The sequence below is a fragment of the Podarcis cretensis genome (genome assembly GCF_951804945.1).
Source record: "Podarcis cretensis genome assembly, chromosome: 16".
NCBI lineage: Eukaryota > Metazoa > Chordata > Lepidosauria > Squamata > Lacertidae > Podarcis > Podarcis cretensis.
In genome coordinates this window covers 32,248,079-32,273,151 of record NC_137186.1, presented here as the reverse complement: position 1 = coordinate 32,273,151, position 25,073 = coordinate 32,248,079, and the positions used below count along the sequence as shown (strand labels likewise).

General features: G+C 47.2%; 1 protein-coding gene across 10 annotated transcripts in view; it reads left to right on the top strand.

Moving 5' to 3' along the window:
* Nucleotides 1–25,073, top strand: part of ARVCF (ARVCF delta catenin family member) — a 331,955-nt gene that overhangs the window by 141,538 nt on the left and 165,344 nt on the right. For all 10 annotated transcript variants that reach the window (XM_079956529.1, XM_079956526.1, XM_079956524.1 and 7 more), the window contains one exon: nt 11,848–12,006. In XM_079956529.1, coding sequence (XP_079812655.1) covers nt 11,848–12,006 — 159 coding nt within the window. The remainder of the gene's footprint in view (nt 1–11,847; nt 12,007–25,073) is intronic.

Sequence of the window (25,073 nt, the reverse complement as noted above, 5' to 3'; positions counted from 1 at the left end):
GCGCTAAACTGGTGCAACGTAGGGTGGGGACTTGCTTTGTGGTGCCGGAAATCGCGTCTGCACAGACGCCGGTGTCGGAAATCATGGGTGTGCACGCTCATGCACGCCCGTAATCTGGCCCACAGAGGGGACTCCATAGCAGTGAACCGGCCCAGGCAAGGTAAGCCTTGCTGGCCCCTGATCTAGAGGGTTGAAAGTGAGTGGGGTTTTCCCCTTTTCTGGTCTGTTATTCCACAACTGACAACCTATTGCATGCACACTGCTGACATTTCCTTTGCCTAGGAGAAATATCCACCTAAGAACTTGTGTTGATTTAGCCGACTCTAATTTGACAATGTGTCTCCAATATCCCTGAGTTATTCCCCTGGGATCTCTCCTCCAATTTATCTCTGGACTAAAGATCCAGCTCCCGAGAATCCCTCGGGGAATCTGAACATACAACACAGAAGGGTTATTCTCTCTCTCCCTCCCTCCTTATAGCTGTAAAGCATAAAAAAAAGCTGTGCTCAGGTACCAGCAAGAAAACAAACCTCTCCAGCTGTGCTTGTCTTTTAAAATGGATGGACAAGCCAAAGGCTATGTCAGCTGAATCCTGCCCATACTTCAACCAAAAATAAACAAGGGTGCGACCTGCAACTAAACGTTGCATGTGGAGTACTACTGCTCAGGGTGCCACTAAGCCAGCCATGCCCATTTCCAGACTACTCCATTCCAACCTCCTTCCTCCAGTTTCCCATTTTTCTTCCCTGTCCAGCACTCAGAATTCTGCAGCCGCCAAGCCTTGCTCAATGCTCATTGAGTTGTTTGCCACCCTTCTCCTGCCCCAAAGTTTTTCTGTAGTTCAGCAAACCTTGGTGTTACCCTCCCACCGCGTTCACCCTTCCTGAAGCCTCGTTCGTTTACATGGGCATTGCCATTTTAGCTTTAAGTGTTGGCATGCAGGGAACTGAATTCATGATTGGTACATTCAGGGGAATAATTGTAATTTCACAAACCTAGAGCGTAGTCAGAAGCAAAACATGGAAAATCAATTATCCCCCACCTTTCAGTCCAACTTACTTACACCCTAGATGTTGACAAAGAGTAGCTTTCTGTACTTAAGGTTATAAATAATTTTCTGCTTTGAGGGGTTTTCCCTAGGTATGGGCTTCCAAAGAGATTTTTCCAGGCAAAACACTGGGCTGGGTGCGGGGAACGCAGGCCAATGTCTCACAAAAATTGAGAATACAGTGGTACCTCGGGTTACATACGCTTCAGGTTACAGACTCCACTAACCCAGAAATAGTACCTTGGGTTAAGAACTTTGCTTCAGGATGAGAACAGAAATCACACGGCGGCGGCAGCAGGAGGCCCCATTAGCTAAAGTGGTGCTTCAGGTTAAGAACAGTTTCAGGTTAAGAATGGACCTCCGGAACAAATTAAGTACTTAACCCAAGATACCACTGTAATAGTGTCTACATTTCCCACATATCAAGTTCTACAAATGCAGGAAAGCAATAAAAATTGTTTTAAAATGCTGGAAACTTTCTCTCTCTCTCTCTCTCTCTCTGTAACAGAAAGCTAGGGATTTTTGATTTCCCTAGACATCCAAATGCTCAGATTTGAGGTTGGGAATGTTGAGCTATCTGTGTCCCGCCACTGGAATTTATGGAATTCCAAAAATCCCCTCAGCCAATGTTCTCCCTGATATCTCTCTCTTATCTTAACTCCATCTCTTTTACACTAGAGGTTTCCAGCAGATTCTGTCCCTGGAGATTCTAGACTTGGATAAGCCATAACTTACATGCCCTTGACAAGATAGGCATTTGGCCAAGTGACTGGCAAACAAAGAGTCTTTTCAGTCTATGCCCATGTCACTGAACTCTAACTTGGGATACCAGCATTGTGTGGACTGGCTCCAGAACCAGGGCCGGATTTAGGTTTGATGAGGCCTTAAGCTACTGAAGGTAATGGAGCCCTTTGTATGTCCAGCTGTCCTTTGTCAACAACAAATTGTCACTGTTTTTTGTGTTGAATATATGCTATATATATATATCTTGCGAATTTGTGTACACTTTTCTCAGCCTGAATTGCAATGTTTTGTTAGAAGTGTGAATTTGGAAGGATAGCTGCGTTTCGTTTCGTATATTGTTTTTAAAAGCGTGAACGGGGTTGATTCACTTCTAAACATGAACGGAATCCAATTTCTCCCCATTCCCAAACTCCCTCACTGTTCTGTTCAAAATAAGCAAACAAAACCCCATAAAGATCTTTTGCCACATCACAATCCAAACTCTGCCATGATCAGACTCTTGAGTGGCAACAGTTCATTAATTAACACGTCCTGCGATTCAGATAACTGGGCTTGGCTCCTATTTTGGATACCAAAGCAAATCTCGTTGGAGTGACTCCTCTCCAACTTCCTGGGTAAGAAGCCAGTTGAGCTTTGCAAGCAGAGAACATGTTGTGGAGTTTAAATCTAAGCCGCTCTGGTATCAGAGATGATTCCCCTGTCCCCAAATCCATCTTGTGCCACAATGAAGTTCTCTGGCCAGCGCCAAATTATCTTTGTCCTTCAAATAAGAGACAACTAAAAAGGAAGGGAGAAGAAACTGTTCTGCTGCCACATGCCTGCCGAAAGGAATTGCTCAAGAACAGCAAGCCTTGCAAGAGTTATGTGGTCATGTCAAGGCAGTAGCTTAGTTGGGGTGGGGGTGGGGCATGGCCCCGGGTGCAAATTTATGAGGGGGTTCAACCAGGTGCCCCCATGACAGGCCTCTTTGTTGAGGGTGGATATTCTATTCCAGGCACTTCCAGCTTCCAAGAGACTTCAATCTACTCCCACTATATAAAAACCTGGCAGTGATCTACCCCATTGGATTGACCAGAGTTGTTGAGCTTTCTGGGGGGAAACTTCATCAAATTTGTTGAGCTTTTTTTTTGGGGGGGGGGGAGTGCCCTGCGATCAACCAGTAGATTGCAATCGACCTGTTGAACATCCCTGTTCTATTATTATCATTATCATTATCATTATCTATCATTATTTTATTTATACCCCACCCATCTAGCTAGGTTTCCCCAGCCACTCTGGGCAGCTTCCAACATATATTAAAACATTAAATATTAAATACTTCCCTATACAGGGCTGCTTTCACATGTCTTCTAAAGCTTGTATAGTTGCTTACTTCCTTGGCTCAGTGGGTCACATGACTCCATACCCTCCAATGCTTCTCCAATGAAAATCGGGACGTCCTAAGGAAAAGTGGGACATTCCGGGATCAAATCAGAAACTTGGATGGCTTCTGTAAATCTGGGACTGCCCCTGGAACCTAGGGACACTTGGAGGGCCTGCAGTTTTCAGAATCTTCAGAGAAGAGGGATTGATTGATTGATTGATTGATTGTTGTTGCTGTTGTTGTTGTTTAGTCGTTTAGTCGTGTCCAACTCCTCGTGACCCCATGGACCAGAGCACGCCAGGCACTCCTGTCTTCCACTGCCTCCCGCAGTTTGGTCAAACTCATGCTAGTAGCTTCGAAGACACTGCCCAACCATTTCGTCCTCTGTCGTCCCCTTCTCCTTGTGCCCTCCATCTTTCCCAACATCAGGGTCTTTCCCAGGGAGTCTTCTCTTCTAATGAGGTGGCCAAAGTATTGGAGCCTCAGCTTCAGGATCTGTCCTTCCAGTGAGCACTTTGAAAGTTGTCTTTCTGCAAGGCAAACAGGGGTCTCCTAACAACTTCCATTGCGCTCAACAAACTACAGCTCCCGTAGCTGCTTGAAATCGTACAAAACTGATTCAAATGTATGGTGCAGATATGGCCTAAGGCAGGATATTCTGGTTACCTCAAATAGCAGTGCCATCCCAACTCCGCCTGGAAATTTGCTCTTGAAACTGTGACATCTGCATAGCAAGCCAAGCAGGAATTTAATCTTCCCAAATATATATATATATATATATATATATATATATATATATATATTATTTTTATTTTTGACGGGAGACCATCTCTTCCAACGGATAGTGAGCTACTTTAGGAATGCAGATCCGTCCCCAAAAAGCTCTCGGGACTCACATTTCCAAGGCAGTCGCTGGATAAAACACTAGCTCACCAGTGCTCATTTAAAACCAGCATGCTCCAGTTTTGCAGGATGCTTATGTCTCAGTGCCAGGCTTTAAAGATTTGCTTTGCCCACAGGCAAGCCTGAATACAAAGTGTGAATTTTATTTTCATTCTAAACACGGTGGATTTTCTTTTGGGGGTGGGGTGGGGAGCAGAGAGAGAGAAAGTGTCACAAAAAGTGCATGAAAAGAGCAGAAAAATATTCCTTTCCCTCCTGTTAGTCTCCCTGGGTTTATTGTCACAAAACAGTTTTACTGCAGAGGGATTTAGAGCAAAGGATGAAAAGATTCCCAGTCTAGTACGCCCCAGAATGGACCCTGATTTGAAAGACATTAGCATCTGTAATATAATGAGATATCCAGTTGACAATTGATATCCAATTGTCCTGTTGACCTCTCCTGGACAATGACAATTCTCTTTCTCAAGCTCTGGGAGGAAGACCTTTCATTGCCTACAGACAGCCACCCAGTCTTAAACAACTCCTAACCCACAATAATACTACAATCAGACTTAACACGGACACTGGCACCAGAGCCTGCAATAAACCCAGATGCCAACTTTGCTGCCACATACACCCGGACAACACCATTACTGGCCCCAACAACATCACACATACCATCTCGGGACTATTTAATTGCTCATCGTCTAACATTGTGTATGCCATCAAATGCCAACAGTGTCCTTCAGCTCTCTATATTGGACAAACAGGCCAAACCTTATGCCAAAGAATAAACGGACATAAATCCGACATCAGGAACCACAAGACAGAGAAACCAGTAGGAGAACACTTCAATCTCCCAGGACATTCTATACAAGATCTCAAAGTAGCTGTTCTATTACAAAGGAATTTCAGAAATAGACTGGAAAGAGAAGCTGCTGAATTGCAACTTATCACCAAACTTAAAACCATGGAGAGACCTGGTCTGAACAAAGACATTGGATTCTTATCTCATTATACATGACAAAGCCATTTTTCACCTTCTCACCCCTTGCTTTTTCCTGTAAGACCTATTGCAGTCGTTAAGAGTCGTCAACAGGCTCATCACAGCTATCTGCCAATCACCCAATCCCACCACCCTTCTGAGTAATACCCCTCCCCACCCTCTCACTGTATATAAGGGTCTGGTGACTTCTGTTTCAGTGTATCTGAAGAAGTGTGCATGCACACGAAAGCTCATACCAAGAACTAACTAAGTTGGTCTTTAAGGTGCTACTGGAAGGAATTTTTTTATTTTGTTTTGACTACCTCACAGGGTTGATGTGGGAATTAAAGGAGAACCAGTGTATGTCACCCTGAGCTCCATGGCGGGAGGAAAATGGTGGGATATAAACACAATAAGTAACTAAAAAATATAGTGGCCACTTTCAGATTGCCTGTTTCTTGGGCACTCGTCCTGATTTGTTTGCACAAAGTTTTGAAGGGAGGAAGATAGGAAAGTGGCCTTATAGAGCCATTTAGCTCAGCTCTGCTCACACAGTGTCATGAATGAGCCAGCTCCAAGAGAAGGTTTGCAGCTAACTGCAGAAAGCAGCCTCTCGACAGGGGAAAGCCGGCAGCTGCAGACTGCAGCTCCTTCTGACCTTGATGGGCTGGCTGATAAGGCTGTAGCTGAGAGGAGGCTCAAACACAGCCAAAGCTCACCGGAAGCACACACAGGAGCAAATAACAGCCTCTTGGAGCAGGAAGAGGTTGAGACTGTCCCACTATGTCTGAGGAGTCAGCGAATGGGAGGGCTGATAGATAGGAAGCAAAACCAGAGATGTAAGGGTTGTAAGTTCAATTTCTTCTGTCGACACCGGAAGGACTCTTAAGAAGGGTCATCTTGAGTAATGGTGCTTTGTTAGAGCCGTCTGAAGCTATTTGTTTGTTTTTGCAATAAACCCTCCTTTTTAATTATCTACACTTACTGTATTATCAAGCTGGGAACTTGGACTCCTGACACAAACTAGTAGCAGCTCTCAGGATTTCAGACATTCCCAACCGTACCTGGAGTTTCCAGGGAAACTGGGACCTTCTCCATGAGGAGCACCTCCTCCTCCACTGAGCCACAGCCCTTCTGGAGGTTAGATGATGCCTGCAGGGAAGTTTGCTGGGAAGTTAGGCACCATTGCATCAAGCGAATATTGAGAGTTGGTAGGAGAACCCTATTCTCCACACAGAGCAACTGTCAGGTGTGCGTGCAGGAGCCAGGCCCTGTGACCAATAGGACTTTGCAGGACTGGGGCCGTCCTAAGTTTGTTCTGAAGAGGCAAGGCGTGGCCGCACAGGTGAGGCCAATTGATAACTCACAGCACCTGGTGGCAAGAGCCAGGAAGGGATATAAGGCCAGCATTTCCCTTCGGCTCTTTGCCACAGTAACACGTTCCCTGCCTTGCTGCGTTTGACTCCTTGACTCCTTGCTTCCTGACCCTCGGACCCTTGACTTCTTGACTCCCGGCTCTCTGACCCTTGGACTCTTGGCTTCCTGGCTTCTGGACCCCCGTTGCTGCTCCCACCCCGCCATCTTGCCCCCGGTCCTGACGTCCCCTGCCGGGACTTCAATCACCCATGCACCAGACCGTGACAGCAACAATTCCCAGAATTTCCCTGGGGGAAGGGATTGGCCACTGAACCACAGTACTGTAATGTAAGGGGGTTCTATGAACAGCTCTCAGCATCCTTAACAAGCTATACATCCCAGGATTCTTTGCGGGGGAGCCAGGACTGTACTTTAGGAAAGAAAGAGACTGGAAGTGGGAGGTGCGGAGCAGCGGCGGGGCAAGCCGATTGGGTGCCTGGGGCAGCAGGTGGGGCCAGCCGGCCACGGGGGCGGGGTGAGCCGGGGCAGGATTCTCTGCTGGGGCCTCTGAGGAGTCACTCTGCCTGCCTCCTCCCATTCAGCCGCCCTGCAGCTGAGGGTGAGGTGGCGGGCGGACCGTTTGGGGCAGCGCAGAGCCTGCGGACGCCCAAGCCACTGCGTCACTCCCAGGAAAGACGCGTGGCTCAGGTGTGCTGCAGGCGAGTGCCGCCCGGCATTTTGTCACCCCCCTCAGTGGTGACACCTGCCCCAACTGCACCCCCCTTCCTCCACCCCTGGTGGGGAGGCAGGAAATAATAATAAATATGCAATAGTTGCTGTGCAGGAAGAGAAACCTTTTTTTAAAAAAATTGTAAAGTTAGCACAACAGATACAAAGCAAATGCGATTTTCAGAAATGAATTCTGAAAAGGAGTGCTGGGTTTAAATAACAAAAATGAACGGAGCAGTGAAATGGGTTGAGGGGTCGAAATCCCATTTTTCAGTTGGAAAGAGTTGTGTGAGCAGCATAGCTGAACAAACAGGATCCTCTTCCTTTCCTGGTCGGAATCTGGAGCTGACAGGTGTTCAGGTCCGTCCGTCCCCCGTCCGCATTTGCAGGTTCTTTTGGTGACATTTTTTAGGCGCCACTGTCTTCAGCTAAGACAGCGGTGTGCCAAGATTTGACGATGAAGAAGCCACATTTTAATGGATTGTTATTTTCCTTCCTGTCCAATTTCCGATTACAGGGGGCGGGTAAGGAGACAGAACAGGCCTCATTATAAGAAAGGATGACTTTGTGTGCGTCCCGGTTTAAACAGGGCAGCGCCTATTGAAGAAGGTTGGGAAGGCTTTGTGACTGGGCTTATTGTTTGAGCTGACTGGGAGCTAAAACTGCCTGCAGGGTTAAACTCCAAAGCCCTTAATTGCAACACTCAGTATTCTTCCAAAATGTCAGTCTGTAGCTGTAAATAAAACTGTCCGGAACAAGGGCACCTTAGCCGGTTTTGTCTCAAAGGAGTTTTGGAAAACCACGTGAGGATTAAGAAGAGCATTTTCTTCCCATGTGCTTTAACAAAGAGCATTCAAAGCTGTTTGGCTGCGCAAACAGACAACTTTGTTGTTGCTGCTGCTGCTGCACAACAATGGATAGGCCTTACCTCTTAACCCCGCAGGGCTGCAAAATGAGGGACGAGGTGGGGATCTGTCTGGGAATATTAACGGCAAAGCATCGAGGAATGAAGGACGTTATCAAACACTCGTGAAGGTTATCAAGAAGATGATATCTAGTGAACAGAACGTCTGCTTTGAATGCACAAGGACCCAGGTTCCCTTGCATCTCCAGGAAAACCTTGTCTGAAATCCTGAAGAGCTTCCTGTCAGTGTAGCCAATACTGGTCTAGATGAACGCGGGTGGAGCTCTGGTCTAAACCACTGAGCCTTGACTCATACAAAGATTCCCTTTGCGAAATAACAAAGATATGTAAAAACAAAAGTCTTCTCCACCTGCAAGTTCCATCCATTATTGAGAATAAAGGTTCTGCAAAGTCTTAGGTGAGCCAGACATTTGCATATTCTGGTGGCGCTGAGCAACCGTGTGCCTCCATATTCATATAAGAAATATAATCATGTCATATGGGGGGAAATAGATATCTATCATTAGAGCTCTGTCCTTTAGATACTTCTAGCTTATGAGATACCTGTTCCAGGAAGGCAATAACACAACAAATTTCAGTGATAGGGGCTGTCCTTGTTTAGACCCTTAACCTAGCACAGGATAGACTAAGGGAAGGTAAAAGGGACGTGGGTGGCACTGTGGTCTAAACCTCTGAGCCTCTTGGGCTTGCCGATCAGAAGCTTGGTGGTTCAAGTCCCCATGAAGGAGTGAGCTCCCGTTGCTCTGTCCCAGCTCCTGCCAACCTGCAGTTTGAAAGCACGCCAGTGCAAATAGATCAATAGGTACCGCTGCAACAGGAAGCTACGGTAAATGGCGTTTCCGTGCGCTCTGGTTTCTGTCATGGTTTTCCATTGCACCAGAAGCGGTTTAGTCCTGCTGGCCACATGACCCGGAAAGCTTTCTGTGGATAAACGCTGGCTCCCTCAGCCTGAAAGCGAGATGGGCGCCACAACCCCATACTTGTCTTTGACTGGATTCAACTGTCCAGCGGTCTTTTACTTTTAATTTACCTAGATGAACCAGTATAAGACAGCTCACTCTGACCCTTCATTGTTTGGAGAAGGGCTGTAACTCAGTACAGTGGTACCTTGGGTTACGGACGCTTCAAGTTACAGACACTTCAGGTTACAGACTCCGCTAACCCCGAAATAGTACCTCGGTTTAAGAACTTTGCTTCAAGATGAGAACACAAATCGTGCGGCGGCAGCGGGAGGCCCCCATTAGCTAAAGTAGTACCTCAGGTTAAGAACAGTTTCAGGTTAAGAACAGACCTCCGGAACGAATTAAGTTCTTAACCCGAGGTACCACAGTATTAGATCATCTGCCTTTTATGCAGAAGGCCCCAGATTCAATTTGTCACGTCTCCCGGTAGGGCTGGGAGTGATTCCTCCCTCATAGCCTAGAAAGACAATGCCAGTCATGGTAGACAATACTGAGAGAGACGGATCCAGTGTCCTGGCTTGGAGTTAAGCGGCAGCTCTTTCCTCGCTGAACCACTAGGATAGCTCAGCTAGTGGACTCTGGTGCCTTCATTTTTTCATATGTAGCTTGCATTTTTGGCTGCAAAGCTTGGTTAGCCACATAGTAGCTCAGCGTATACCTGGATAAGCTCCTTCAGACTCAGTTTTCTGCACTTGGTGTTTGTCAAGGCTCATCAGTTGTGGAGGGCTGAGCCCAACGAGCAACGTTCAAGGCAGCCCATTCCTTACTTACAGACGCTTTAAATAAGAACTGGCCGGCTTGTTGTGAGCAGCAAATAGCTTTTAAATATGTAGAAATGGCCTTTTGTAAATAGGTAATAAATGACACCTTTGAATGAACTCCACTTACCAGTGTTATTTAGAGCATCTGCAGGGTAGCCTCTGAAGGCAAGCTGACCCTCTTTTCTGTTCAGTTCTTTTCCTTTCCTCCCTACTGTCTTAACTATAATGTATAGTGATTTGCGTTTACAATCAAGGGCTACAGAAGAAAGTAAAGCTATCGCCGTAATTAAGCGAACAAAATTAAACCAGCCCATTGCAATTAATTTTTAAGTTTTTATCCTTCCTGCTCTGTGCCTCTATGTGACCGATAAAGGAGTCAGTTTCCCTGTGATGTGTCCTTTCTGTAGATTTAAAAGGAGTGTACCTGTAAGTCTACTCATGTTTTCTGGTAGGCGGCATTGCGACTGGGCATTGGGCCCTACATTGATCTGGCTGGGGGCGCAGATCAGCCCCCACCTTGCCACTGCCCGGCCAAGTCACTGGCATTGGCTGGGGCCCTGCCCAGGGCAGGCCCTGTGGTCAAATCAGCACTGACGGGAGGCATGGCCACTGGAAATTTAAACCATGGCACGGCCAGGGGCCATCCTCCCTTGTCCTTCGCCAGATCCTGTCGATGCACCCCTGATTTAATTATTGGGTTGTGATGGCACAAACTCCATACTGAAAAGGCAGCGCGAGTTTGCCATGTGACCAGAATGCCTTCCTTGCTAGGGGAGACACAACATGCCTAATTCAATACAAGAGCTTAAGCGTGATGATGGGATGGCAGGAGGTTGAGCATTTATCAGGAACGACTCACTTCTCCTAATTGATCAGGAGGGTCCACAGAGGTTGCTGCTGAATCGGTGTGAACGTGGGGAGCACAAAAGGGGTCTTTGAAGGTAGAGGAGGCACCTGAGTCTTACCTGCATGTGGGTGTTTCTGTGCAGTTGTGACATCCAGTTCTGTCCCAGCATTTTTTAAAAAATATTTTCACTATAACAAATTATCATAACATATCATCTTCATCTCAGGGATGCAGGTGGCGCTGTGGGTTAAAGCCTCAGCGCCTAGGGCTTGCCGATCGAAAGGTCGGCGGTTCGAATCCCTGCGGCGGGGTGCGCTCCCGCTGCTCGGTCCCAGCGCCTGCCAACCTAGCAGTTCGAAAGCACCTCCGGGTGCAAGTAGATAAATAGGGACCGCTTACCAGCGGGAAGGTAAACGGCGTTTCCGTGTGCGGCTCTGGCTCACCAGAGCAGCGATGTCACGCTGGCCACGTGACCCGGAAGTGTCTCCAGACAGCGCTGGCCCCTGGCCTCCTAAGTGAGATGGGCGCACAACCCCAGAGTCTGTCAAGACTGGCCCGTACGGGCAGGGGTACCTTTACCTTTACCTTTTATCATCTTCATCATTTCCCCAATTTTCCCCCTCCCCCAAAAAGAACCCTCCCTCCTCCCCCCAAGACTTCCCTCCATTCCTCTCTGATTTTTCAGCACATGTTGTTCTCTGCATATTGTCAAATTGTAAAGATCCTTAAATTGTCTGTCTATTATATCAACAGTCAATAAATTTGTGTATGTTTATTCAAAACCTGCCAAGGAGTCCAGTTCATTCTGTTGTTTTTTTAAGTTGTTTGTAAAAAGTTCCCATTCTTCTTTAAAGTCACAGTTGTCCTTGTCTCACAGTTTGTATGTCAATTTTGCCAGTTCTGCATAATCCATCAATTTCTCTTGCCATTGTTCATTTGTCAGGGTTTCCTCATTCTTCCATTCTTACGCTATTAAGACTCTTGCCACCGTTGTCGCATACATAAATAAATTCTTTATTTTCCTTGGCAGGTCTTTCCCTACAATCCCTAACAATCTGGTTTTTTTTTACAAATGTTAATTCAAACATTTTCTTCAACTCATTATATATCATTTCCCAGAATTTTTTAATTTCTCCGCATTCCCACCGCATATGGTAAAATGTCCCTTCTTTTTCTTTACACTTCCAACATACATTTGACCCAGTTCTGTCCCAGCATTGACACAATCCGTCCTTTATTCTCTAGGAGCAAAGCCCCAGCAACCAGACGTCAATAGCAATGATGCAGGAGCCCCAGGAAATGGTAGAAGAGACTGTAACTGTGGAGGAAGACCCTGGAACCCCGACGTCCCACGTTTCCATTGTGACTTCAGAAGACGGGACCACGAGGAGAACCGAGACCAAGGTAGGAACCATCGGCTTTGGCCTTTTCTCTGCCAAAACCTCTCAACAAGGTGTGGAGAGGTGAAAGGAGCACAGTTTTATCTAGGGTTTATTGCGGTTTGATTTAAATACTTTATTGTCACTTGTACAACTTGAATACAGTGAGATTACATGAGCACCCACCTCTCAGCTCTCTTAGTCTTAATTCCCCTCGTTTACTGAAGCACACCCACCAAACCCAAAAGTCAGTTGCCCTGTAGTTATCTTTTCATTCAGCAGCCTAACAGCCTGTTGGTGCGACTATTCATGCTTCTGTATCTTCTGCCTGAGGGCAGGAGATCAAGAAAGTGCCGGCCAGGGTGTGAATCATCCCTGAGAATTTTCCTCACTCTCCTGAGGCAACGTTTGTCCGCTATTTCATCCAGCGGATTCATGGGACAGCCCATAATATCTTGTGCTGTATTCACCACCTGCTGTTGGCACTTCCTATCAGTTGATGTTAAACCAGCATACCACACCATGATGCAGTATGAAAGGACACTTTCTATTGTGGACCAGTAGAAGGAGATCATCAGATGTTGATTGACATCGTTCTTCTGCAATGCTCTGAGGAGATGGAGTCTCTGTTGGGCTTTCTTAACCACCTGGGTTGTATTGATTTTCCAAGTAAGGTCTTCCCTGAGATAAACTCCTAGGAATTTAAAGGAGGAGATGCTCTCCACACAGCCCTCCCCGATGTACAGTGGGGCTAGTTCTCCTCTCTTCCTCCAAAAGTCCAACACCATCTCCTTTGTCTTGCGGATATTAAGGTGCAAGTTGTTCCCTATGCACCTTGTAGATATATTGATCTGAAGCTTCTGGAGCGTAGGCGTTGAAGAGCTGCAGATCTGCACGGGGGGGGGGGAGAGAGAGAGAAAATGCGGCCCTCCATCTCTTCATCTGGCCCTTGAAGCCCTCCCCAGGTAACACCCTTCCCCAGCATCCCTTGGCACTCTGAACATCTATGCTTGGCTGGAAGGTGTTCGTGGACCCTGAGAATGCCTCCAGCTTCCCTGGGTGTGCAACAGAGAGGGGTGTTCTAGTTACAGGTAGGTAGCCATGTTGGTCTGCCATAGTTGAAACAAAATAAAAAAAAAATCTTTCCAGTAGCACCTTAGAGACCAGCTAAGTTTGTTATCTGAAGAAGTGTGCATGCACACGAAAGCTCATACCAATAACAAACTTAGTTGGTTTCTAAGGTGCTACTGGAAGGAATTTTTTTTATTTTGTTTTGAGAGGAGTTGTGCAAGGGTATTTAGAAGCTGGCCGGCTGTACGAGGGTGAACTGTTACATGCATTCACCGCATACTTTGGCCTCCGGCCCTGGCCGTCACTGACGTGTGGCCCTGGGAAGGTTGCCCAGATGGGAATGCGGCCCTTGAGGTGGAGAAAAGGTTCCCTGCCCCTGGATTTAATAAGCCAAAAAAAGTAGAATGCAGACAGCTCAGGCAGGTGACCAGGGGGAAAACAGAAACGTTCCTGTTCTGAAAACAGAACAGAAACCTCCACATAACTGGGCTCTCCTTGCTCTTGAGCGCTTGAGAATTCACTTTTACTTGGGGGTTTTTGACCCTCCTGCCTGGGATGCCACTGGGTGCTGGGCTGGTTCCCAGAGCCTGTCAAAAGCTAAAGGTAAATTGCGTATATCATCGACAAGTGTTCCTTGGATAGTTATCGGAGGAACTATAGGGACGCGGGTGGCGCTGTGGGTTAAACCACAGAGCCTAGGACTTGCTGTTCAGATGGTCGGCAGTTCGAATCCGCGTGACGGGGTGAGCTCCTGTTGTTCAATCCCTGCTCCTGCCAACCTAGCAGTTCGAAAGCACCTCAAAGTGCAAGTAGATAAATAGGTACCGCTCTGGCAGGAAGGTAAACGGCGTTTCCATGCACTGCTCTGGTTTGCCAGAAGTGGCTTAGTCATGCTGGCCACATGACCCGGAAGCTGTACGCTGGCTCCCTCGGCCAATAAAGCGAGATGAGCACCACAACCCCAGAGTCGGTCACGACTGGACCTAATGGTCAGGGGTCCCTTTACCCCTTTACCTATAGTTTGGTGGAGTGCATAGGTTGCTGGTACAAGGGGCCAGGTTCCATCCCCTGCATCTGCCATTAAAAGAATCAGGCAGTGGATGATCAGAGGAACCTATCCCTGCTGCCAGTCAGAGTAGACAGCACTAGACTAAGTGGACTAATAACCTGGCCTGATATAAGGCAGGGTACCATTTCCCTGTTTTTGCACAGCTGTGGATCTGACAAACCTTTTCTGACTATTTCAAACATACCATATTTTTCACTCTATAAGATGCACTTTTTCCCTCCTAAAAAGTAAGGGGAAATGTGTGTGCATCTTATGGAGCGAATGCAGGCTGCTCAGCTAACCCTGAAGCCAGAACAGCAAGAGGGATTGGTGCGCAGCAATCCCTCTTGCTGTTCTGGCTTCAGGAATAGCCTCTTCAACAACATTTGATTCAGAATTTTTTTTTCTTATTTTCCTCCTCTAAAAACTAGGTGCGTCTTATGGGTGGGTGCGTCTTATAGAGCGAAAAATACGGTATTTTATTTTGCGGGGAGAGGGGGAATTAGATGTGTGAATCATAGCAGAGATTAGACTTGGTGAGGCGGACGGGGTGTGGTTGGTGCCCCTTGGAGCCCCAATGGTAGGTGGTGCCACAGCCAATGGCAAGTGAGCCACCTAACAGCTTTTGTCCCCATCCTCCTCCCTCTTGGGTTGTACAGGGGCAACAAGGAGACTCAGGAAGAGGAAGCTGGCAGCCAGTGTAACCTCCTGGACTCCTTGCAGGTAGGAAAGCAGGCAGGTGGAGGTTGGAGGGGCAACACTCTATTTGCCCTAATGCATCAGCCCCTGCCAGTTCCTCCTTAGAAAGCGAAAAGGAGAGAGGGAGGATCAGATCCGAGGTGCCGTGTTTGACGAGGCTGCAACATAAGCCTTGCAGGGAGATAAGATGGAGGATTGAACTTTAATGGGCATTGTGCTTCATGGAACTAGCAGGGGCCTCCGCCGCACGCTAACTGTTAGATAAAGAAAGACAGGCACACAGATGACAGAATTTGCCCAGAATAGTCATACCACTGATAAGAAACATATTTGCGGTTGAAAGCGAAATGTATATGATACCTGGTATCTTTTTCCCAGCAAGGGAGCAGGGAAATCATTTAAAACAAAGGCGAGCATCCTGTTCCGGAGGGGCCCAGAGCTCAGTGGTGGAGCACACATGCATTGCAGGTTCAATCCTTGGCGAGGGAAGATGCCCCGTGGAGACTCTGCAGAGTTGCTGTGTCTGAGTGTAGACCAAGGATGGGGAGCCTGTGACCCTCCAGTTTCCATCAGCTGCAGCCAGCCTGGCCCATTGGTTAGAGGCGAGGGGAGTTTTTGCCCAGAAACATCCTTGCATTAAAGGCTGCACACTCAACAGCCACATTGTACTGTTTTTCAAAGAATCCTGTTGGAGTTTATCTCCTCTTCCTACCTGCAGATGACGAGCCTTGAACCTGGGACCTTCTGCATGCAAAAATTGGTTCTCTGTCACTGAGAACTGGCCCTTCCCTTAAGACAGCCTTTCTCAACCTGTGGGTCCCCAGATGTTGTTGAACTATGTGATAGGAATTTTATGGTCTTAGATATATGGTAATGTTCATAAGTGTATCAACCAAGCACATACATAGATCAGCACAGGAAGGCCAACCTGGAACCATTTTGATTCCTAAACTGACCAAATCTTTTCTCTGCAAGGTCAAAATGGAAAAGCCTCTCCATTGTCTTTTCCTTCACAAATCCTGTCTTAAGGGTATGTCTGTGTTTGAATAGGGTGTGAGCCTGTGACCTGGCCCAGGAACTAAGTATTTATCATTACAAAAGACTGGCCAGGCTCCCCAGGCAATCCAATCAAGTAACCTGCCAGACAGGAGATAAACAACAACAGGAGAAAAACAATATTAAAATTTCTGTTTTAGACTGCCTTTTCTGTGATGTAGGTGTGATGTATCTGAGGGGTGGTCTTAGGTTACACCCCTTCTGTGATGTATGTATGATGTTTCTGGGGTGGTCTTGATCTACAGGGTGGCAATTTCAAAAGTCTTTATAAGGCCTTGTGCGTCATTGTTCTGGGTTCCTCCTCCTCTCCTGTGGGTGATGGGAGCACCCTGTTGCAACAGATCAATAAAGATCAAGCTTACTAGCTGCTTTGCTTCTCAATATTCTCTGGTTGGCCTCTGTTATCTTCTCCTACCAATAGGGAACCTATGTAAGGACTCTATATGGGTTCTTGGATACCCCATAAGGGAAAAGGGCAGATTTTTGTTTACAACAACTACAACTCCCATCACCCATAGCTAGCAAGGCCAGATGATGGGAGTTGTAGTCCAACAACATCTGGGGACCCACAGATTGAGAACCGCTGCCCTAAGACACAGGAAGCTGCCTTCTACTGAGTCAGACCATTGGTCCACCTAGTTCTGTATTGCCTTGCACTGACAGGCAGCAGCTCTTTAGGGTTTTGGATAAGGGAATCTCTCCCAGCCCTTGCTGGAGGTGCTGGAGATTGAATTTGGGGCCATCTGCATACAAGGTGGGTACCCTAACACTGAGCCATGCCCCTTTTGCAACGGGCACTACCCACCACTGCCTTAATCCTCTTTCGAAACCTGGCAAATGTCATTGAGTTGCAAGCACAGGCCTTCCCCCATACGGGGTGTGTGTGTGAGAGAGAGAGAGTGTGTGTGTGTACACACACAACACACACACAAAAGAGAGAGCGCTTCTGTGAATAATTGCTTTTCCAAGCTCCTGTTTTGCTCCTTTCATCTAATGTGCCTCGCCAGCTAGGACCCTGCGTAAGTATCATTCAAAGCACAAAGGACTCTTTCAGAGGTACCACTCGCAAATCTTCGCAATCGCTCTTGAAAGCCAAACATTTTAGCATGTTAAAACAATGAAGGTCACCTTGGCCAGGGAAGGCACAAACCGTTTACCTTCCCCGCCTCCCTTCCGCAGACTAATACTGTGGCTGATTAAAAGGAGCCCGTGGTTGGCTGGCTGACTGGTTGTTTTTAAGGGCTGGGGAATCTCTGCATAAAAAGGTGTCTGATGAAATCTGCTCTTTCTGAAATATGTCTCTTACACTCTCTCACTCTTCTATATCTTTATCATGATCTGCCTTTGCTGCAGTGAACATAATTAATCTTCCCCCCTCCCAGGCCTGTTCTTTCTCAAATGCATGTAAGGTATTTGTGCTCAGCCTTTGCCCAGAGGTCTACTCAGAGGAGGAGCAAAGGAGTCAGGACCCTCGCCCCCCCCCCCCACCATCTGATTTCCAGACTTCCAGTGGCTTCATAGTGCTATTCAGTCTGGACACCCTTGCCACAAGACTGGGAATCCTTACCTGGGCTCATGGCTGGCTATCAGATCACACACCTCACCTCCTCCAGGGCCACAGGAGCAAAGGATTCAGTGAGCCAGGCAAGAGCTTCAGGGCTACTGCAAAAGTGCACGGCTACCTGCATGTGAGGCAACTCAGGAGGAGAAGGAAGCACCTGGAAGCACCTACCCAGGTTAGGTCATGGCTGAGGTCACATCCATTTGGAGCACTTATTTGTTGTTGTTGTTGTTTAGTCGTTTAGTCGTGTCCGACTCTTCATGACCCCATGGACCAGAGCACGCCAGGCACTCCTGTCTTCCACTGCCTCCTGCAGTTTGTCAAACTCATGTTGGTAGCTTCGAGAACACTGTCCAACCATCTCGTCCTCTGTTGTCCCCTTCTCCTTGTGTCCTCCATCTTTCCCAACATCAGGGTCTTTTCCAGGGAGTCTTCTCTTCTCATGAGGTGGCCAAAGTATTGGAGTCTCAGCTTCACGATCTGTCCTTCCAGTGAGCACTCAGGGCTGATTTCCTTAAGAATGGATAGGTTTGATCTTCTTGCAGTCCATGGGACTCTCAAGAGTCTCCTCCAGCACCATAATTCAAAAGCATCAATTCTTTGGCGATCGGCCTTCTTTATGGTCCAGCTCTCACTTCCATACATCAATACTGGGAAAACCATAGCTTTAACTATACGGATCTTTGTTGGCAAGGTGATGTCTCTGCTTTTTGAAGCACCTATGGATTCCCCCAAAGAATACTGTGAACAAGTCAGGTCTGCGAAGCAGATCTCGTAATGTGGGAAGGCTAATATGGGTGCAGACAATCCCTTCAGATATACGGAGTCTTCCCTCAAGATGACCTATTTATTGAGCCTTCATCCTCATTTGCTTGCACCGATCTGTCAGGTGTGCGTGCAGGAGCCAGGCCCTGTGACCAACAGGACTTTGCAGGACTGGGGCCTTCCTAAGTTTGTTCTGAAGAGGCAAGGCGCAGCCACACAGGTGAGGCCAATTGGTAACTCACAGCACCTGGTGGCAAGAGCTGGGAAGGGATATAAGGTCAGCATTTTCCCTTCAGCTCTTCTTCACAGCAACATGTTCCCTGCCTTGCTGCCCTTGACTCCTTGCTTCTTGATCCTCGGACCCCTGACTTCGTGACTCCTTGTTTCCTGACCATTGGACTCTTGGCTTCTTAACTCCCCGCTCTCTGACCCTCGGACTCTTGGCTTTCTGACTCCTGGCTTCTGGACCCCCATTCCTGCTCCCACCCCGCCATCTTGCCCCTGGTCCTGACGTCCCCTGCTGGGACTTCAATCGCCCATGAAGCGGACCGTGACACAATCTTACATGGGGGTTAGATTATCCCTGGTCTTTATCGCATCTTCATCTCAAATTTGCTTGCAGGCTGTTTACACACCTTCCTGTTAGTTCATCCAGCACTTTTTAGTCCGGTTTCTTGACACTTCATTCTTCAAAGTGTATTAAAGTTGTTGGATGGCTTTATTTCCACAAAAGCTTTATTTCCGGTGGGACGCGGGTGGCGCTGTGGGTTAAACCACTGAGCCTAGGACTTGCCGATCGGAAGGTCGGCGGTTCGAATCCCCGTGACGGGGTGAGCTCCCGTTGCTCGGTCCCTGCTCCTGCCAACCTAGCAGTTCGAAAGCACACCCAAAAGTGCAAGTAGATAAATAGGAACCACTCTGGTGGGAAGGTAAACGGCATTTCCGTGCACTGCTCTGGTTCGCCAGAAATGGTTTAGTCATGCTGGCCACATGACCCGGAAGCTGTACGCCGGTTCCCTTGGCCAGTAAAACGAGATGAGCGCCGCAACCCCAGAGCCGGTCACAACTGGACCTAATGGTCAGGGGTCCCTTTACCTTTACCTTTACTATATTTCCGGTATGCTCCTGAATTCCACCTGCAAAATACTGGCGGTCTGGAGGAACCATGATTCATCCACCCACCTTCTGATCAGGCCGCTAGTCTTGGTGAAGGCAAGCAATGGTGCTCCCCCTTCAAACCACAGTTGCTCACCTCATTCAGATTTCCGTGGGAAGCAGCCTTCCTTGGCCCCTCTCAGAAAAGCTCCACCACTTTCAGCGTAAGTGGACATTTGGGAGAGAAGCTTGACCTCCCCATTTCATAGTCTTCTAAAGGGTATGTTCTTTCATAGCCTCCTGTTAACAAGGTAATGGCTTGTACCTTTTCGGCCTGGTAATTTTACAGTCTATATGTCAAAAGTAAGCTCTTGGAAATGTCAAAATGCTTTTATACTTGAGTGCTTTCTCCTTACTTATTTTCTGTTTTATGACACAATTTGGGGTGGGGAGAGAGAGAGAGAGAGAGAGAGAAACTTGTTCCAGTTTTGGAAGTTTCTATAAATTATTTAAGTCATCTCAAGCTTTAAAAGGAGTAGGGGGGACGCACCCGTCTTTCTTACCCAACCATACATCCTACTTAGAGTCTGATGGCTTCATTCGAGCAGAGAAGAAACTGGTTCAGTCTTGTTTGGCATTAATTTTTGTGTCCCATGCACTTGAAGAAATGAAGGTTGAGTAATAATAATAATAATAATAATAATAATAATAATAATATAATAAATTTATTATTTATACCCCGCCCATCTGGCTTGGTTTCCCCAGCCACTCTGGGCGGCTCCCAACAGAATTCAAACCACAATAAAACATCAAACATTAAAAACCTCCCTAAACAGGGCTGCCTTCAGATGTCTTCTAAAAGTCAGATAGTTGTTTATTTCCTTGACATCTGATGGGAGGGCGTTCCAAAGGATGGGCGCCATTACTAAGAAGACCCTCTGCCTGTTTCCCTGCAACCTCACTTCTCGCAGTGAAGGAACCTTGGAGCTGGACCTGAGCTTGAGCTGAGCCAGTGTGGTGTAGTGGTTAAGAGCGGTGGACTCGTAATCTGGTGAACCAGGTTCGCTTCCCTGCTCCTCCACATGCAGCTGCTGGGTGAGCTTGGGCTAGTCACACTTCTCTGAAGTCTCTCAGCCCCACTCACCTCACAGAGTGTTTGTTGTGGGGGAGGAAGGGAAAGGAGATTGTTAGACACTTTGAGACTCCTTTGGGTAGTGATAAAGCGGGATATCAAATCCAAACTACTACTCTTCCTCCTCCTCAGTGTCTGGGCTGAACAGTGGGGGTGGAGACACTCCTTCAGTTAGTTATACAGGGCTGAGGCCATTTAGGGCTTTAAAGGTCAGCACCAACACTTTGAATTATGCTCGGAAACGTACTGGGAGCCAATGCAGGTCTTTCAGGACCGGTGTTATATTGTCTCAGCGGCATACCCACTCAATCATCTCAGTGGTTTGAACCAGGAAGGTAGGTGTGGAGAGCGTTTATATCAGGCGTCCTCAACCTTGGCCCTCCAGATGTTTTGAGACTACAATTCCCATCATCCCTGACCACTGTTTCTGCTAGCTTGGAATCATGGGAGTTGTAGACCGAAAATATCTGGAGGGCCGGGGTTGAGGAAGCCTGGTTTATATTATCTGTTTATTGCAGGGGCGGGGAACCTTTTGCACCCCAAAAATCACTTTCCCTTCTGGGTGCCAGATGCGAGTGGTTAGAGAGGGGCCCTGTCCATTTTGGCCTTCAAAACAGCTTTGAAGATGTTTCAAAAAGCTTTAATTGAGATTATCTTGCAGAATATGTGTTCGTTGTGGTGGCTCGAACTGTATTTTTCAGTGGATTCTTGTCAATTAGTTAGTTGGTAACGTTTTTAATTTGTGGTTTGAAACTGTGCTATATTATTGAACTTTCTGCTTTCGTGGTTTGCATTTGCTGGAAGCTGACATGCAAAGATCTTCCCCAAAAGGTGGCCTAGGTAAAGGTAAAGGGACCCCTGACCATTAGGTCCAGTCGTGACCGATTCTGGGGTTGCGGCACTCTCCCGCTTTATTGGCCGAGGAAGGTGGCGTACAGCTTCCGGGTCATGTGGCCAGCAGGACTAAGCTGCTTCTGGCGAACCAGAGCAGTGCACAGAAACGCCGTTTACCTTCCCACCGGAGCGGTACCTATTTATCTACTTGCACTTTGATGTGCCTTCGAACCTCTAGGTTGGCAGGAGCAGGGACAGAGCAACGGGAGCTCACCCCGTCATGGGGATTCGAACCACCGACCTTTTGATCGGCAAGTCCTAGGTTCTGTGGTTTAACCCACAGCGCCAGCCATGTGGCCTAGCCAGTTACAAATAGATGTATCATTTTTCTTTAAAGATATATTTTTCTTTTGTAATTATGTCTCTGATGAGATCAGAGTGAAAGAAGTTGCAGTAGCTGCAAATTCCCACCCTAAAAAACCTCAAAATGAACCATACCTGGATGGTGGGGGTACGAAAGGGCAACTCAGAGCTGAAGAATTTTGGGGCAAGACAAGAGGCTCTTCATAGGAACACAGAATCACAGAATTGTAGAGATGGAAGGCACCCCAGGGGTCATCTAGTCCAACCCCCTGTGATTGAGGAATAACATGAGTTGGACCATTGTTCAATACTAGCCCAATACTGTCTACACTGACAGGCAGTTGCTCTTTGCGGTTCCAGGCAGGGACTCTTTTTCCAGCCTTGCCTAGAGATGCCACAACTTGAATTTGGGATTTTCTGAATGAATGGCAGGTGCTCTACAAATGAACTAAGGACTCAAACACAACACACACACATTGGAAGATTGGCGGACTAAGATGGTCGAATACGTCAAGCTAGCAAAGCTGACGGGGAAGATCCGGAATCAGTGTGACGAACTGTTTCAAAAGGACTAGAGCAAATTATATTATATAGTGGTACCTCTGGATCAAACCTCTCCATTCTGAAGGAAATCAGCCCTGAGTGCTCACTGGAAGGACAGATTGTGAAGCTGAGGCTCCAATACTTTGGCCACCTCATGAGAAGAGAAGACTCCCTGGAAAAGACCCTGATGTTGAGAAAGATTGAGGGCACAAGGAGAAGGGGGCGACAGAGGATGAGATGGTTGGATAGTGTTTTCGAGGTTACCAGCATGAGTCTGACCAAGCTGCGGGGTGCAGTGGAGGACAGGAGTGCCTGGCGTGCTCTGGTCCATGGGGTCACGAAGAGTCGGACACGACTAAACGACTAAACAACAACAACAACCTCTGGATACGAACAGGATCCGTTCCGGAGCCCCGTTCGCATCCTGAAGTTAAACGCATCCCGCGTCTGCGCATGCGTGGGTCGCGATTCGCCACTTCCGCGCATGCATGCGACATCATTTTGAGCGTCTGCGCGAGTGGCGAAACCCGGAAGTTACACGTTCTGTTACTTCTGGATCGCCGCGGAGCGCAACCCGAAAGCGCTCAGCCTGAAGCAACTTCAACCCAAAGTATGACTGTCTATGAAAGAATATTGTAAACATCTGAAAATGTTTGTAGCTTTGAGTTGAAATGTTTTGTAATGACAATTTATTTAATAAGGGGAAATATAAAAATAAGAGAGAAGGTAAAAAAGTGGTTATAGAAATCCTAAGAATAAAGTAAATATGTATGGAAGTCAGGAAGAGGAGCGGGAAGAGGTCGATGCCCGGTTAGAGTGATGTTTGAGCTTATTGTATGTATGGATATTGTGATTACAAAAAATTGAAAATGTAATAAAAATTACTTTTTAAAAAACAACAACAAACACAACACACACACACACACACACACCAGCATTTGGGGGCTGCAGAGTTTTATAATCATCGCAAATATTTCAGTCGCTTGACCACACAGATTGTTGATGCAGTTGTTTGCCAAGCAAGCAAAACGATTAAAGCAAACCCTCTTTTAAAAAATGTTATTTGATGAGTTTCGCCCAGGGAAGTCCCCGCAAAATGCACCTTGTGAGATTCCAGAGATGTTGTAGAAGTGGATTTATTAACCAGCCTGGCATTTTGCAGATTATCGTTGAGCAGGAGGGTTCTGTCTCCTAGGAAGGAGAAACGGCCTTTTCTTGCGAGGGAAAGTTAACAAAAACTGGAGCCCCAATGAGGGATGGTTCTGGGATGTGATTTGACTGGTAGCAACTGTTTCCAGGGCATTTCATGGGGAACAGCTGGTGTGGGCACAGTCTGCCCGCTCCAGGAGGCCATCTGTATGCCGAGCAAATGATGAAAAGCCCGTCAAAGAACTTGACCGGTTACTCCTCTGCAATGGTAGAGCTCTCGCCCCCTTTGAGCTATTTTCCTGCGTTTGTTTCCCGCCTTTCCACCATCAAGGAACCCGAGATGAAGAGACTATGTAGTTCTGAATACCGTACTTTTCGCTCTATAAGACGCACTTCCCCCCTCCTAAAAAGTAAGGGGAAATGTGTGTGTGTCTCTTATGGAGTGAATGCAGGCTGCGCAGCTATCCCTGAAGCCAGGAGAGCGAGAGGGATCAGTGCGCACCGATCCTTCTTGCTCTCCCAGCTTCAGGGATAGCTGCGCAAAGCCTCTTCAGGGCTCTCCCCCTGCCCTGAAGAGGCTTGGCATGGCTACCCCAGAAGCCAGAACAGCAAGAGGGATCACTGCTTTTGCTGCGCAGCGATCCCTCTTGCTGTTCTGACTTCGCTTCGCTGGAGAGGCGCGGTGCAGAGAGGGAAAGCCCCTTCCATTTCTCCTCCCGCTTTGCTAGAGAGGCACTGTGCAGAGAGGGAGAGAATAATTTTTTTCTTGTTCTCCTCTAAAACTAGGTGCGTCTTAGAGAGCGAAAAATATGGTATATCACTCTTCTAAGCCCAGACCAGGAGCGGGGAGGAAGACATGTTGCTTACTGGTCGGAGCATCCACTTTGCATGCAGAAGGTCTAGCTGTTAATCCACAGCAGCCCCAGACAGGGCTGGGGAAAATCTCCTTGTCTGAAACTCTTGAGCGCTGCTGCCTTTCCACCCATGTGTGCTTCTGTCCCTCCATGATTCACCCATGAAAACAGCAGGAGAGAATTATATGCCAACACACCTCCCCAGTTTTCATTGTTTTACTCCTGCAATTTTCCAGGTCAAGGAGGCTGCAAACAGTTCTTTTTCTGGAATAAAAATCTATGTACGTATTTATTTAATTGCATAAAATTTATATGCCGCCTGGAAGAAAAACCCTCAAAGCAGTTTGCAAAGAGAATAAAAACAATAAAATTATCAGCAACAAGAATTGAAAACAACTACAGTGGTACCTTGGCTTTTGAACAGAATGCGTTCCGGGAGTCCGTTCGACTCCCAGAACAATTCGGAAACCAAAGCACAGTACTACTCCTCCTGCAGCCAAGTGGAAGCTGCGCCGAACATTCAGCTTCCGAAAATCGTTCAAAAACCGGAACATTCACTTCTGGATTTCAATAATTCAGGAGCCAATTTGTTTGGGAGTGAAGGCGTTCAGCTTCCAAGGTACGACTATATTTAAAACATTTTTTAAAACCTTAAAATCAGCGAGAAACTAAAAAAAAGACATGTCTACATTCTACATATCTGGGTTGTCTTACCAAAAATGTTTTTTGAAGGTGCCAAAAAGAGTATAGGGAAGGTGCCAGCCTGATGTCAATAGGCAGGGAATTCCAAAGTGTAAACGCTACCACACTAAAAGATGGATTGGGTATTAAGTGGCGCTTGTAACTGAGCCAGTTTCACAGATCAAAGTGGCCGAGTGGGAATATATGGCATAAGGTGATGCGACAGGTAACAACGTGGAAA